At 45.9% G+C, this 16,307-nt stretch overlaps 1 protein-coding gene across 2 annotated transcripts in view; it reads right to left on the reverse strand.

Annotated features, from left to right (window-relative positions):
- ATP6V1C1 (ATPase H+ transporting V1 subunit C1) overlaps nucleotides 1-16,307 on the reverse strand; it is a 38,158-nt gene that overhangs the window by 12,719 nt on the left and 9,132 nt on the right. For both annotated transcript variants that reach the window (XM_081918883.1, XM_081918884.1), the window contains exons 2-7: nucleotides 15,555-15,737; nucleotides 14,806-14,873; nucleotides 13,326-13,411; nucleotides 4,883-4,977; nucleotides 1,905-1,996; nucleotides 1,048-1,146 (exon numbers count right to left, since the gene is read on the reverse strand). In XM_081918883.1, the coding sequence (XP_081775009.1) occupies nucleotides 1,048-1,146; nucleotides 1,905-1,996; nucleotides 4,883-4,977; nucleotides 13,326-13,411; nucleotides 14,806-14,873; nucleotides 15,555-15,737 (623 nt within the window). The remainder of the gene's footprint in view (nucleotides 1-1,047; nucleotides 1,147-1,904; nucleotides 1,997-4,882; nucleotides 4,978-13,325; nucleotides 13,412-14,805; nucleotides 14,874-15,554; nucleotides 15,738-16,307) is intronic.

Consider the following 16,307-nt stretch of genomic DNA (forward strand, 5'->3'; position numbering starts at 1 on the left):
CAGGGTAGAACATTGTGCATTAGAGCAAAGATCAAACTTCTAATACTTGATGTTTTTATTATGTTTTTAGATATACTGCAAGTCACTCAGAGTGGCTGGGGAAACCCAGCCAGATGAATGGGGTATAATAACAATAACAACTCAAAGTGCATGTTTTTCATTGCATTTTTATGTACACTTACTTTAAAAGCAAACATGCTAAGGTTTGTACTGCAAGCCCCATTCAACACCCAGAATAAAGCAGGCATGGGGTAAAATTAAACATAGAAATATAAAACTAAGTTTTTGCTGTGTATATAATTTTAGATGTATAGAATGTTCTACATAATTAAGCAAGAAGCTAAACCCAACACCTTGTTCTTTAGTTTCAACTCTTTATTGGCCTAAAAATGTCTTTTTCCCCCAAGACAATACCTTTTTAGCAAGTATTTTCCGTTTTAATTTTTTTAAAGCTAGTAAATTTCCATGAGCTACCAGCATCATTTGACCAACTCAGATACATCCTCAACACAATTTACTTTGACTAAAATATTATTACAAAGAATAGCCTCGTTTGCCTGGCCTGCTAATACTTTACTAAGATTGCAGGCTAATAGAGAGAGAGTTAGGGCAGGGAAGATAAATGCAGTGATAAGAAGCAAAATGTTGACTGACATGTGTAAATCCAATTTACAAGCTAAACACTTCAATAGGTTAGAGCAAATCAATGAGAATTTCTGAAACCTGGAGGTCAGTTTTCGCAGCTTAGCTAGATTTCTCGACTGACTTCATAAATGAACAGATTTTGCAGTGCATGTGAAAGGGCTTCAACTTACAATGGAAACACTGAGTGCTTTTGCTGATGTTGAGATGTAAAGAAAATGTCTGTTCCCCTGCCTATTAGAAGTGGATTTCACATTTCCACATATGCCTTTAATTGTTCCATGGTAACATAGCAGTTTCAGCAAACAAATTATTCTGCGAAATATCCCTTCCTCTTAATACATTCTGTATGCTTGTCTTTACGTTTCAGCAAGGATTCTTTTTGGGACCAGGAGACAGACTTACTTTGGTACAACCACTAACAACGTAATCAAATATTCAGAATCAAGTACAAAGTCATCTTTCTTTACAATTTCAGCCAGACTTCTGGTTAGCAAACTTCCCCTGTTAAAGAACAAGAAGATCAAAAAATGAGTGTATAATTCTTATATTTAATTTGATCTGAATAATAAGACTTTTGGCGGCAAATAGCTACAATTTTTATAATGCTCCTGATGTGATATAATCAATTAGATATGCCCCAAAACCAACTGACAAAAAGCCAAAATCTCAATCCAAGTGACTGGATAATTTAAGCTTGGTAAAGTATGAAATCCCAAGTTTTCAGATAAACTTGCATGATATGCAGAACCCACCACTTAAATTTTCTATTATAGCTGTGATGTGATAATGTTATCTGAAAACAAAGATCAGGTGCTGTGATACTAAAGACTGACAAATCGAGCTATATGGCTGGTTGTTGTACAATTCTCTGTATGACTTCAACATGATGGCAAATACGTTTCTTCCCTCTTTTTTCCAGGTTTTTTTCTTAGCTTGTTTCAAATGTGGCTTTAACTCCACCATTATCTTGTACAGTATGTTCAAACCCAGAGGTAGGGCAATCTGCTAATTTAGGCCCTTGCCTGAGAAATGTATGAATTCAGAAATCAAAAGTCATATGTGTTGTGTTGTACTGTTGTACTGTTTTATTGTTGTTAGCCGCCCTGAGCCCGGCTTCGGCTGGGGAGGGCGGGATATAAATAAAAATTATAATTATTATTATTATTATTATTATTATTATTATTATTATTATTATTATATTGAACATATCAAATTCATCAGCCTGCTTTCAGATTGCCTTACAGAAGAAGACAACTCACGCATTCTTCCTTTCCAAGTTCTGAAGGTTGCCTTTCAGGTTGTTGTATGCAGACGCCCTTGCCTTCAGGTCATTATCAATCTGAGTCACTCCCTTTAAAGGACAAAATTCAGAAGCAAAACTATATCAGTGTTTTCTAAGAAGCATTTAAATACTGCATTAGACTTTCCTATAAAAATGACAATTATGTGCAAATGAATATCAGGCTAGGAAAATAAGACAACATTCACTGGCCAGCATTCCAGCTGTTACCCTCCAGATGTTTTGGACTAGAGTTTCCATAAGCCCTTGGAGGACACCAGAATGAAGAAGGCCACAGATTATCACTTACACACAGTTTCTTAAAGAAGTTTACTATATTAGTAAAGTGAGTTCGAAAAATCTGTACAGTAATTGCCTTAAAAAGGATTACGACTTGGAATCCCCTTTTTATGAACTTTTTTAAAAGGCAGAAAATTATTCTCAGAAGTAATGAAATAGCATTCTTTTGTAGCATATATGACCCATTTAAACGGAGCTTACACTTGGCTAGAACAGTCACTGAAGTTGCTAATGATGTGGGGGTGGGATTCAGAAACATATTTGAGACTTACCCCAGGGCCTCCACACACCCAGTGGAATTCAAATTCCTTTCCCTTTGGACATTTAACCTCCATACACTATCAAATCCCTCTTGAAACTCCTCTCTGTTTTAAGTGCACATTAAGAGGTACTGTTGCCCTGGACTCCCAGTTTTTTTTCTGGCAGCCTGTGGGTCTCAACCATAGAGTTTTCCATCAAAGATTATTTTTAAAAAATTTATTTTAAATTTATTTTTAAAATTCTAACTAGGTCTGGTCTTGGATCCTTTCTGGAAAACCCATGTGGATTTTCAGCCTTGAAACAACTTTTTTTCATAAGTTGTTCCAATAGAATAGTTTCAAAATCACAGGGCTATATCCAATGCTCATCCTACTCAGAGTAGTCCCAGTTAAAATAATAGCCATGGCTAACTCCAGTCTTAATTGGTCCTACTCTCTGTAAAATAGGGGGATGCCACCCACTGTGGCCCATTTAGCACATCACAGCAAACAATGAATGGTTTACTGTGAACTTGGGTGGCAGTTCCTGCTTCAACCTTAACACAGAAGGACTACAGAAGCTTGTTCAAGGAAGTATGCCTGATTTGAACATCTAGCAGATAAAAGTGGTATTTAGGAGCATCTACTGAAAGATCTGGTAGTTAATGAATTGCTGCTCAAGTAAACAGCGCTCACGGTGAAAGGGAAAGGCATCACCCAAGAGTTTTCTGAAGGACTGGAAACAAAACTGATCACAGAGCGGGCAGGGAGGGACTATTTACTTCCTTTTACAATACAGAATAGTTATTGTTCCCATACTTATGTGAAGCTATGAAATATTTGGGGAATTACTGCAGGGAATTGCCAAGAGGCCAACTAGAAGAAAAGCAATGATTTGGCTGTGGTGACCACCCAGGGAAGGCTACAACTGCACGCCTCACTATCCACAAATGGCACTTTAGTTGGCTTTATCTTCCCTTTCCTCTTCAGCACAATGGCACCATTCATCACTGGTGATGATTTATTTAGACAGTTAATCTACCAGCTATTTCACTAAGCAAGATGAATCTCTTCCTAGAGAGCAGTCGCCAGCAGCCCTGCAGCTGGAAAAAGAGCGTCCCTTCTTTGAGCTATTCCCTAATTAGAAGCTATTCCCATCCATTCCCAAATATCTATAGGAGAAACAAGCAGGGCAGTGGGAATGGGAAGAAAAAGAAAAGGCTTGGGTTTTTGTCAAGGGCAAATGCCGTATAGAGGAGTCTTAGTCACAATTAGTGCGGTTAGGAAACAGGATTGCTACATCCTGCCAGTTTGGAGAGAAGGCATAAGTTGTGGGAGAGAACAAGCCTTTGAGTTAGGACTGTGGTGCAAGGCTGCACAGACAGACAAGAAAATCAGATCAATAATATTTTCGACGAGATAATCCACACTTGCCAGTATAGGACTGAGCCTTCATAAATGGGCAAACTATAAACGAATACAGATTTATGGTGTTGTAGGTTTGCACTAAACAAGACAAACATGGCAAATCTGGAACTATACTTGATAATCTGCTAACACTGATAAGTCTTTACTTGTTTCTATTCTGTGTTCATTCCTCTGAAATGTCTGATCAATACCAATTTTGTCACTTAAAAGTATTCAATATTGTAAGATGCCCAACTGGGTTGCATATTTATATTTTATTAACTGTATTTACATTTCCAGAGTATGCAAGACCCTGATGAGAGGTTAGTCTACTACCTGACCTTTTCCAGGTTCCCCCCCTTTCTTAATGTTAAGGTAAAGGGACCCCTGACCGTTAGGTCCAGTCGTGGCCGACTCTGGGGTTGCGGTGCTCATCTCGCTTTATTGGCCGAGGGAGCCGGCGTACAGCTTCCGGGTCATGTGGCCAGCATGACTAAGCCACTTCTGGCGAACCAGAGCAGCGCACAGAAACACCGTTTACCTTCCCGCCGAAGCGGGAGTATTTATCTACTTGCACTTTGACGTGCTTTCGAACTGCTAGGTTGGCAGGAGCAGGGACCGAACAACGGGAGCTCACCCCGTCGTGGGGATTCGAACCACCGACCTTCTGATCAGCAAGTCCTAGGCTCTGTGGTTTAACCCACAGCGCCACCCATGTCCTTAATGTTAATAGGACACAATTTTCCATTTCCTAAAATGTCAGGTCAAGGTTTTCATTGATCTGCCTGATAAATCACTGTATGCTTTTATGGGGGGGACTTTTGCACCACAGAAGCTTTCTGCACTTGTTTGTCACTTTGGGAATTTTTGATGGTTTCTTCTTCTTTTTTAAAAGAACACCAAAGAGACTAAAAAGCAGAAGCAATTTTTACCACACCCTAGTGCATGGTCTATGCAGTACCACAGAGATTATAACACAAGCTTTATACGTCTTTGGATAGTATAATCCTACCTTGGCAATTATTTCTGAAATATTCTTCAGAGACTGCTTGATTGGATACTTCGCCATGTCCCACTGGAACCTTGTTATGTAGGTGACCAAATCAACTGTGAACACAAAGATTGAATATTGGTATTGGCAAACAGGTGTGCTGGCTCCCGGCCGATTTATGGGCACAATTTAAAATTCAGGTTTAACCTCGGAAGCTCTGAACTTGGTCAAGGCTATCTGAAAGACCATCTTCTCCTCTATGTACCTACTCAGACCTCAAGTTCCTCTTCAGAAACCCAGCTCTGGCTGCCCCCATTGAATGAAGTGTGGTGAGTGACTGCTGGGAAAATGGCATCTCAGTTATGGAACAGCCTGGCTTCATATTTCTTATCCTTATTGTACCAGGTGAAGACCTTTCAGCTCACTTTTAAATCATTTAAGTAATCTGGCCCATTTTTCAAAAATCTGTTTTTAACTTTAGGTAGGTGGAGTTCCGTTTGGTTTATTGATCTAGGGTTCCCATCTTTTAAAAACAGCTATGTTTGCCTGGAATTTCAGTTGCTTTTTTACACAACTATTTTAAGCCAGCCAGAGAACTTTACGTTATGGGATGGCGCACAACCTGCATGAATGAATAAATACACCTACCAAGCAATGCTCCTGGAGACTTTATATAGATGTTTGCCTTTTAAAACACAGGAAAGACTATCTGTAGTATAAGAAAGTTCAGAAGCCATTGCAGCAAGGCCATATTAAAAGGTATGCTGTTTGGGATGTTTCTTTTCATATATTAATTTTGTGCACATACATAATTAGAGTGGATCAGAAGCAATAAGAGGATGGAGCCCCTATTACTTTAGTGGCTGAGAGGGGGGCATTTCGACAGGACATTGTTGTGACAGTGCTGCAGGAACAGAAGTGGCCCCCACCAGACAATTTCTTTCAGCATAATTAAAGACACTGGATTGCTGTGTTCCATTTATTCAGGTCACCTAATGATAACCTAGATTTACAGGTGGTAACCAACAATAATAAGCTACTGTGGGACAGCTTAACACTTATTTTGGCCAGCCATGATACACTAGTTTAGGGGCGATGAAACACTTGTTAGAACAGGGTTGAGGAACCTGCAGCCTTCCAGAGATTGTTGGACGTCAGCCTCAACCATTGGCGAAGCTAGCTAGGACTTGCTGGGAGCTTGAATCCAACATCTGGAGGGCCACAGATTCTCCAATCCTCTTTCAGAAGTTACTTTAGTAAATTCTGAAGGCATATTAGACACATCACATCAATTTTTTCACTGGTGTTCAGAAATGGCACCTCTACTCTTACAAAAGCATCTGTGGTGTTACTTTTTTAAAGGACCACAAGGGAAAAAATATATCAACATTCCAACAGGGCATCTTTCACACCATTCTTTGGGTATGACAGTATTTTTCATTTCTTTCTGATACTATCGACTCAGGGTGATAGCCAACTAAGTTGCACTGAGATCAAACCTATTGAAAACAACAGACATAAGTATCTTGCCCTTGTTCTCAGCTGGGGCTACTTTGAATATGCCTATTGTCAGGGTTTCTGGGAGAGAGGAGGAGATGACAGAGGAGACGGAGAGCGAGTGGGAGGAGGGGCAGAAGGATGAGGAAGAAGATGACGGAATTCTGAGGGAATCCACGAGTCTGAGCAGCGAGTCAGAGGATTCTCAAAAGGGGGTTACCTTAATCAAGCAAAGGGGAGGAGAAGGGAGAAGCGGAGAGGAGCCCAGTGGAAGACAGAGGAAGCAAGAGACGTCTCAGCCGGAACGGAGTAAAGGGGGTGGAGTCGTCAGCCTCTCGGAGGGAGCAGGATTAGGAGAGAACAGAGAGAGGGGGTTGGAGCAGGGTGTTCAGCCGGAAAGGGTGGAGAGCAGAGCAGGGGGTGGTGTAGCGGTCGAAAGAAAGGTCAGCAGCAACGTACGCGCGCCAAGTTCAAGCGTAGAGGCGCGCGGAAGTGGAGAGAGCTCAGGGGAGGAGCCCGGCCCTAAAGCCAGAAAGAGGGGGGAAGAGGCGGCAGAGGATTCAGCCTCAGGCGAGTCACGGAGAGAGGGAACCCAGGGGGGCAGGAAGACCCTGCGGAAAAGAAAGGAGAGGAAGAGGTGGTCTAGAGCCAGGCTATTAAGTTGGTGCGGAAGAGGGGAGGAGTCAGAGGGGACTTCAGCGGTCTAACGTGGCAGACGTACGGCCACAATGCTGAACTGTATGAGAAGCAGAAATCTTCAATAAACTTTTCCTGTAAATAAGCTGCAACGGAGTGAGGTCTCTTGTGAGCTGGGACCAGATCTGGGTGGCCGTGACAGTAAGTCCCCTCTCAGAAAGCAAAAATTTTTTTTTGCGAAGCTCACGAACCGGAGCAGCCATGAGCGCTGAGGAGCAGCTGGTTGCACTGCGGGATCAGGTTACCGCTCTCACATCGGCAGTCATTGCTTCGCAGAAGAAGAATGACGACTTGGAGAAGACGTGCCAGGATTTGCAGGCAAGGTGGGAGCGCGCGGACAAGGCGGGGGCCCCAGGATCCAGAGCGGAGGGCATTGCGCTTGGACGGAGGGGGGGTGCCCTAGTTCCGCATTTTAATGGCAACTTGCAAGACTATCCCAATTTCAGAGCGGACGTTGTATATGCACTGCACTTACTCCGTCACGATTTTAAAGATGAGGAGGAGAGAGTGGGGTTCATTGTTTCGCACCTGCATGGGGAGGCCAGGGCTTGGCTACGCAATTTGTGGCGCGAAGATGGACCGGCCCGTCGCGATTCAACTGCGTTCATCAAAGCGATGGATTCTTGTTTTCAATCCTCTGTGGATGTGGACATTGCGCGCCGTCAAATGCACGGGCTGAGGCAGGGGAAAGCGACTGTGCGCCAATACCACTCTAAATTTTTTGCATTGCTCACCGCCTTAGATTGGCCAAAGGACAGTAAACCGGTCAGAGATCTTTTTTGGGAGGGATTGAGCCCCCCCATCAAGGATGAGATCGCTAGGGGGGACAGACCCCAGACCCTAGAAGACGTGGTGCAACGGGCTTTAGCTCTTGGAATTCGACATGAGGGGCGTCCGTGGCATGAGGAGGACGGGCCCCAAGCGCGTGCGCAAGCAAGGACTCTCCCTTTTGGGCACAGGGACTTCAGCCGTGCGCACCCCTCGCCAATGGGGAAGGACAGAGAGGAGCCAATGGAGATTGGTGGTGCTAGGGCTCAGAAGCCATCCCAGAGCCCTGTCCCTGGTGCAGCCAAAGCGAAGCCTCCTAGAGGAACCAGGAAGTGTTACATCTGTGACAGTGCGCACCATATGGCGAAAGAGTGCCCCCAGAGGCTCCAGAAGCACACTGCAGCGCTGGCAACTGTAACAGCAGAGGTGCAACCAGGGGAGCAGCTTCAGGGAAACGACAGTGCCTGGCTGGAAGCAGAGCTACTGGGGCTCAGCCAGGCGGATCTGTAGACAAGCCCCCAGCATCACTGCAGAGCGTGGACCCTTTGCCTCCCAAACCGGCAGTTCTGCTCACAGCAACACTCCAGTTGCCTGATGGGAGACTCCTTGAGGTTCCAATAACGATCGATTCGGGAAGCAACGCCGACTTCATGGGACTGCAGTTCGTTAAGCAGCACAACATGGCGCTCCTGCCTGCAACGACGCCTCTGAACGTGGTCACGGTGGACGGCAGGAAGTTGCTGGGGGGGCAAGTGGTGCAGCAAACCCCTCCCATGATGATGCAGATTGGCAACCATCGAGAGCTTATTAGTTTCAATGTCACCCACTTATCGGACACACCCATCGTGTTAGGCATGAGTTGGCTGGAGAGGCACAGTCCCGCGGTTGCGTGGTACCAGAGGCAGATCAACTTTTGTTCATCGTATTGTGCTCAGCATTGCTTTCAGACCGATCAGGGAGGAGAAGCTGAGCAGCCATTGCATCTGAGTATGGTGCAAACAGTACCTCACAAGTACCAGGACTTCTTGGAGGTTTTCTGTGAGAAGGAAGCTGACAAGTTGCCGCCTCATAGACCTTACGACTGCGCGATTGATTTAGTGCCAGGGGCGCAATTGCCTGCTGCCAAGCTGTACTCCATGTCGGAGGACGAAATGCAAGAGCTTCGGGAGTTCATAGACCATAACCTCAAGCGCGGTTTCATCCAGGAATCGAAAGCAGCGGGAGGCAGCCCTGTTTTCTTTGTGAAGAAGAAGGACACGCCCCAAAAAAGGCTTATAGTGGATTACAGGTTCATCAACAGCTTGACTAAGCCCAAAGCTTTCCCCATGCCCAAGATTGACGACCTTTTAGCGACCGTCAGGAGGGGCAAGATTTTCACCAAGCTGGACCTACGTGGAGCTTACAATCTCATCCGCATCCGGAAAGGAGATGAGTGGAAGACCGCCATGTTCACCCCTCTGGGCACATACGAATACAGAGTCATGCCTTTCGGCCTCCAAAATGGCAGCCACGTTTTTCAAGCATTTATGCACCACGTGCTAGCAGGTCTCCTCTACAAGAAGTGTGTCTGCTTTCTCGACGATATCCTGATTTTCTCGGAATCGCCGGAGGATCACGATAAGGACGTGAGGGAGGTCCTGCAGAGGCTGAAGGAACACAGGCTGTACGCCAAGTTGGAAAAGTGCCAGTTTGATGTCAGAGAGGTTGATTTCCTTGGCTACAAGTTGTCCGACGAGGGACTGGCCATGGACAGGGCTAAGGTTCAAGCGCTGTTGGACTGGAAAAGCCCTCGAAATCGGAAAGAGGTCCAGAGGTTCATCGGCTTTGCCAATTTTTACCGCAAGTTTATTAAAGGTTTTGCGAACGCGACGGCGGCGATCACTGACACCCTCAGTTCCAAGAAGAAGAAGTTCGTCTGGACCGAACAAGCGGAGCGGTCCTTCCGGACGCTTAAGGGTCTTTTCGCCTCCGAAGAGCAGCTGCTCCACGTGAATCCCGGCAGACCCATGCGGGTAGAGACCGATGCGTCGGATAGAGCGGTTGGGGCCGTTCTTTTGCAAGAGGATTCACAAGGCAACTGGCGACCGGGTGCGTTCTACTCCCGGAAGCTCAGCAAGACGGAGCGCAATTATACCATATGGGACAGGGAGTTGTTGGCCATTCATGCAGCTTTCAAAGCGTGGCGACACTTCTTAATAGGAGCCAAGCACACGGTGCAGGTCCGCACGGATCACAAGAACTTAGAGTATTGGCGGACGGCTAAGTTGCAGACCCAGCGACACATGCGCTGGGCGGAGTTCTTTGCGGACTTCGACTTCAAAATAGAATACATCCCAGGAGACTCCAATGTTATTGCAGACGCGCTGTCCCGAAAGCCGCAATACTTGGAGGAAGCAGCTCCAATCGCAGCAAAGCACATTTTCGCACCGCAGGCGTGGACGTGCGCTACCATCGCAGTCGACCTGGACGCGGTGCGACGCGCGTTGCAAAGGGATCAGTTTGCACAGTCCAAGATGGAGGAGCTACGCGGAGGGTCGCGAGACAACGATGAGTTTCAATTACAAGATGGACTTTTGACTCGTAAGGGTGCCCTTTACGTGCCCACCGACGATCTTCGAGCCAAGGTTCTGCAACAGTTGCATGACGCCCCTAGTGCAGGCCATTTCGGCAAAGAAAAGACGATGGAGTTGGTGGCTAGAGACTTTTGGTGGCCCCAGATGAGAGGAGAGGTGGCGGACTACGTCGCCAGGTGTGATATCTGCCAGAGGTCCAAACCAGTGCACCAGAAGCAGGCGGGATTGCTAGAACCGCTGGAGACACCGCAGCAACCATGGGAGAGGGTAGCGTTGGACTTTGTTACAGACCTGCCCAGCTCCAGAGGTAAGACGGCGGTGTTAGTGGTGGTGGACTTGTTCACCAAGATGGCGCACTTCATCCCTTGTGCCAAGGTGGCGACGGCAGAACAGACCGCAAAGCTCTTCATCGATCACGTCTTCAGAGTGCATGGACTTCCGCAGTCCGTCTTGTCCGACAGGGGGCGCCAGTTTGTTTCCACTTTCTGGCGAAAGCTTCTGGGCATCTTGCACGTCAAAATCAACCTGACATCGGCGAGGCATCCACAAACCAACGGTCAAGCGGAGAGGGTCAACGCGATCATGCAGCAGTACCTGCGGTGCTACGCCAACCAGCGACCTGCGGCGTGGGTGGACTATCTGCCGATGGCTGAATTCGCCTACAACAACACGAAACACGCTTCCACCGGGGTGACGCCTTTCTTCGCGAACAATGGCCGTCATCCCAGAACCTTCCCGAGATTTGCGGCACCAGGAGGGGGGGGGCCTCAAGATGCCGACCAGTTTGCAGCGGAGTTGCAAGAGGTGCACGAGGAGCTGCGGAGACATTTGGAGCTGGCAAAACAGGCGTATAAGGTGCAGGCCGATAAGCACAGGAGGGCGGGAGAGGACATCCAGGTTGGGGACTGGGTGTGGTTAGCAGCCCACGCGATGCCGGCCAGGTCATTGGCCAAGAAGAAGTTAGGACACAGGCAGCTAGGGCCATATCAAGTTGAGGCTAAGATCAATCCGGTGGCTTTTCGTATAGCCCTTCCGGAAGGTTCCAGGGTGCACCCGGTCTTTCATAGGTCGGTGCTCACTCCCTACAAAACCCCACACAGGTTTCAAGAGTCAGGAGCACCCCCAGAGCCACGTAGGAGGGCGCCGGAGAGGGGGGAATCGCCAAGACCAGAACCTCTTAACGAGGTCACAGAGATACTGGACTCGAGATGGGGGGAGGAGGGAGTTGAATATTTTCTCGCCAGGGAGGGCACACCAGCCGCTGCTAATAGTTGGGTGCCAGGCTACGAGTTAGACGAACCCCTTTTGAAAGAAGAGTTCCATGCACTTTTCCCACATAGACCCATGCCAGCTGAGTACTTTGATGACTGGCTTTTCACACCCACATTGTCAGATAGCACGTTCAGGGGTTTCTCTTCCCCCGAGGGAAGAACACCAGAATCAAGCCCGCCCAGGGGATCGTGCTCGGGGGTGGACACGGAAACCCCTTATTGGTGGGAGGAGCAGCCAGAGGAGGAATGGCGTAAGAGGTGGCTGATAGGTCCTTGGCGGGCAGCACCGGAGGAAGTAGCGATGGAAGCAGAGACTGAGAAGCATTTGGGGGAAGAACCCGACTTCGAATACACTTACACAGAACTGCCAGCAGAGAACATTGACGTAGACGACCTGTATCCTGAGCCTACCCCCGAAGAGCCGCAGTTTCCACAACCGGTCCCCGGCGAGCGGGAGGGGGGAAGGGGGGGCTTCGAGGGGGGGATGGATGTCAGGGTTTCTGGGAGAGAGGAGGAGATGACAGAGGAGACGGAGAGCGAGTGGGAGGAGGGGCAGAAGGATGAGGAAGAAGATGACGGAATTCTGAGGGAATCCACGAGTCTGAGCAGCGAGTCAGAGGATTCTCAAAAGGGGGTTACCTTAATCAAGCAAAGGGGAGGAGAAGGGAGAAGCGGAGAGGAGCCCAGTGGAAGACAGAGGAAGCAAGAGACGTCTCAGCCGGAACGGAGTAAAGGGGGTGGAGTCGTCAGCCTCTCGGAGGGAGCAGGATTAGGAGAGAACAGAGAGAGGGGGTTGGAGCAGGGTGTTCAGCCGGAAAGGGTGGAGAGCAGAGCAGGGGGTGGTGTAGCGGTCGAAAGAAAGGTCAGCAGCAACGTACGCGCGCCAAGTTCAAGCGTAGAGGCGCGCGGAAGTGGAGAGAGCTCAGGGGAGGAGCCCGGCCCTAAAGCCAGAAAGAGGGGGGAAGAGGCGGCAGAGGATTCAGCCTCAGGCGAGTCACGGAGAGAGGGAACCCAGGGGGGCAGGAAGACCCTGCGGAAAAGAAAGGAGAGGAAGAGGTGGTCTAGAGCCAGGCTATTAAGTTGGTGCGGAAGAGGGGAGGAGTCAGAGGGGACTTCAGCGGTCTAACGTGGCAGACGTACGGCCACAATGCTGAACTGTATGAGAAGCAGAAATCTTCAATAAACTTTTCCTGTAAATAAGCTGCAACGGAGTGAGGTCTCTTGTGAGCTGGGACCAGATCTGGGTGGCCGTGACACCTATTATTAGATATCACACTCAAAAGATTTAATGGACAAGATCAGTAGCATCATAGTTATTTGTATGTCTTTTTAATGCAATGAACATATCTATCTATTTCAAGGATGTTTAAATTAGCATACATGAAAAGCTTGTGCTTAATGTAACTAAGGAGAAGACACTGATCACATAAAAATCTAGAACTATAAACAAGGTAGGGAAAGCAGAACTGCAGCTGAAGAGCAAGCTTCCTTTTAGATATTATATTTATAGGTTGGTTTCTAGGTTTTCTGCTTGCTTTGAATTCTTGCTATCACTTGTGCTGCAGAAAATGCTTTCCTATAACTCCTATGCATCACTTCTGAATTCATGCTCAAACCATCAACTTTCAATGTCACCCTTCACAGAAAGCTAACATTTACCTCCATTGGCCAGAAGGTTTTCCTGAACTTTATCTTTACTGTCTTCCAGGACATCAGCCATATACTGTGCCACCTTCTTGACAACACTGAAGAGAAGAGAAAAATTAAGATAAAAGAAAGCAGATCCCATTCATCTTTCTGTCTGTGGACTAAACGTTTCAGCAACTTGGGGGCTGTATCAAATGAGACTCACAATTAGGTCACAATTCATTTCACAGAACTGTTTCAAACTGACAACAAATTGTCCCCCATGATACTCTCCAAAATGCTGCTCGTGAAATTTGTTGTGGTATAAGATCTGTTCTTTGTTCTTCAAAAGCTACGGGTCATTTAAGACTGGGCACTTTCTCAGATTTTTGTCATTTTACTCAATTCAAAGAATTTTTCATTGCTTTCTGTTAGGCCAATATCTAAAAATCTCTCCCGTGTCAGGCGATAAAGTGCACTAGTTAACTCTAGTATCAGAGGCGGTATGTCTCTGAAGATTAGTTGCCGGGGATCTTCTTTTAAAAATTGAATTCATATACTGCCCTATACTCAGGGGTCTCAGGGTGGTTCACAAAATAGGAGGTGCTGTTGCACTCCTGCTTCTTTAACTTACTCTTTGTACCTGTTTGGCTACTGTGAGAACAGAATGCTGAACTGGATGGGCCTTTTATCTGATCTAACAGGGCTCTTATGTTCTTAGAGATCATTTTAGCAATGCAGACAGTCAAAGAACAACCACACGTTCCTAAACATGGCAAAACTGCAAGTACTTAAGACTAACACACTGGGTTGGTTCACAGGTAGCATTCCTGAGCCTCCAGATGATCCTTCTTTTCACCTGTTTCCCCTCCCTAGCAAAGCAGGATTGGAATTCGTGGTTTGACGCTGGTTTCCATACCTAGTTTGGAGGGCAAACTCAAACCACTGCTTGCGAGTTTGGTTTTTGTGACTTGTTATGGTTGTCCAAACCAAGAAGTAGCTAATTAACCCAAAATATTGTTGGAGACTCATAAATATGGCATAATAAACCATACTGTGCACGTAATCTGATTGCTGGCAACTGACAAAGTAAAGAAAATAAGACAGGGATAGCTTTATCATTACACAAACTCAGGACTGTGGTTTGTTTGGCAATAACAAGCAAGGATTGGAATGCCAAAAGCAAACTGCAACTTAAAGCTGGCTAGCTATCCTGGCTTGTTAGGAAAACGCAAAGCATATCCCCGGGGTTGGTCACAATACTAAATGATCCCTTCCTTGTTTAGTTTATCTGCTCACACCAGAGGAGGTACGTGGGAGCGATCAGGCTGCCTGCACAGTATGGTTTATTCCACAAAGGTTCTTCGCTTTCCATTATGTGCTAACACTGACAGTCATTAAGCTGGTTAACCTAAAAAACAGACAATTAGCAGGCAATACATAGGCTTCTATATTGCAACAAAACGGAAGAAACGTGAGCAGTGATATTAGGTGGATATTAAAAAGTAGTTACCTTTCCACAAATGTATCCAGTTTAGCCAGCTCATCAGACAAGCCAACTAACACATCAAGGGTACCAACCTATAAAGGAAAGAATGAGAATTATTTTAGATAGGACATATACAACAAGGTAACTGTAAGAAGGAACTATTAGACTAACAGTGCAATCCTATGCATTTTTAATAACAAAGAAGTCCCACATTAAATACAATGGGATTTATTTCCAAGTTTGCATGCATATGATTTCAGTCTAAAAATTGTCTTTTTTAAAACAACAACATTGCATTGAAATTTAAAGATAATCATTTTATTTATCATCTGCCAGCAACTACAATGTTAAGAGATTATCCATGCCAGTACATTGGAACAGGAGTCAATGAATCTCAGCAGGGAATAGAAATGGATTTCCAAGCTGGTCTAACCATTTGTTCTATATCACAAGTACATTCAGCATTAGCTTGTGATACTGCATTCAGGGAGGCAACTTAAATAAAATATAATTTGGAATTTTTAAAAAGCCTAACAGCCCCCTTACTGTACAGTTCCAGTTCACGCTGTAGAAGATAGGAGCATGCACTCCACAAATTCACAAGTTAGGTAAGTGATTTACAATTGCTTCATTTAGTAAGCAAAGTAACATTAGCAGGCAAATATTCTTTGGCAACAGGAGTGTGCTGTGTTGGTACCATCATGTCTCATTTCCCCTAAACTTAAGGTGCAAACAGTCTGAATACAAAACCATGTGCTTTTGAATGGGTATACCTTTAAATCCGGAATGTTAAACTTTGCATTGGTAGAAAGGTTGTTATTTTTTATGGTTGCAGCACACAGCTTCTCCCATGTCTGCTGACATGTTTTTTCCCCAGGAGCAGAAATCAGCCAGAACTCTGTCATTTTTGCCACTTTATTGCGACGCTGATGATTTTGAAAGATAGAGGTAAAACACTGGGGAAGCAAAAGACAGGGGGGAAAAAACATTTAAATAACAATAGAGAACAAGGTCCTTTCAGAATATATAACTTCATTTCTGTTCCACCTCTGGGCCACCGGTGTGGCACACTGTTCTATACAGTACTGCCCTCCCGGCATACGTTTTAACACTTACTTGAAAGCATTTCTAAACCACTTCATATTTTAAAAGTCTCTAAGCAGTGTGCCTTACATACAATAGTGAAACAATATCCATTAAAACAAAAATACAGCCTAAAAATCAATAAAACTGCATGAAAACAAAAAGCATTTAAAACTGATTCAATGCACTAATACACATAAACCAGGGCCTAACTTGGTCAGGGAAAGCCTGTGAAAACGATCTCTTTTGGCTCCCAGTACGTTTCCGAGCACAATTCAAAGTGTTGGTGCTGACCTTTAAAGCCCTAAACGGCCTTGGTCCAGTATATCTGAAGGAGCGTCTCCACCCCCATCGTTCTACCTGGACACTGAGGTCCAGCACCGAAGGCCTTCTGGAGGTACCCTCACTGTGAGAAGCCAAGTTACAGGGAACCAGGCAAAGGG

This window comes from Podarcis melisellensis, assembly GCF_964234715.1.
Source record: "Podarcis melisellensis genome assembly, chromosome: 7".
In the NCBI taxonomy this organism is placed as follows: Eukaryota; Metazoa; Chordata; class Lepidosauria; order Squamata; family Lacertidae; genus Podarcis; species Podarcis melisellensis.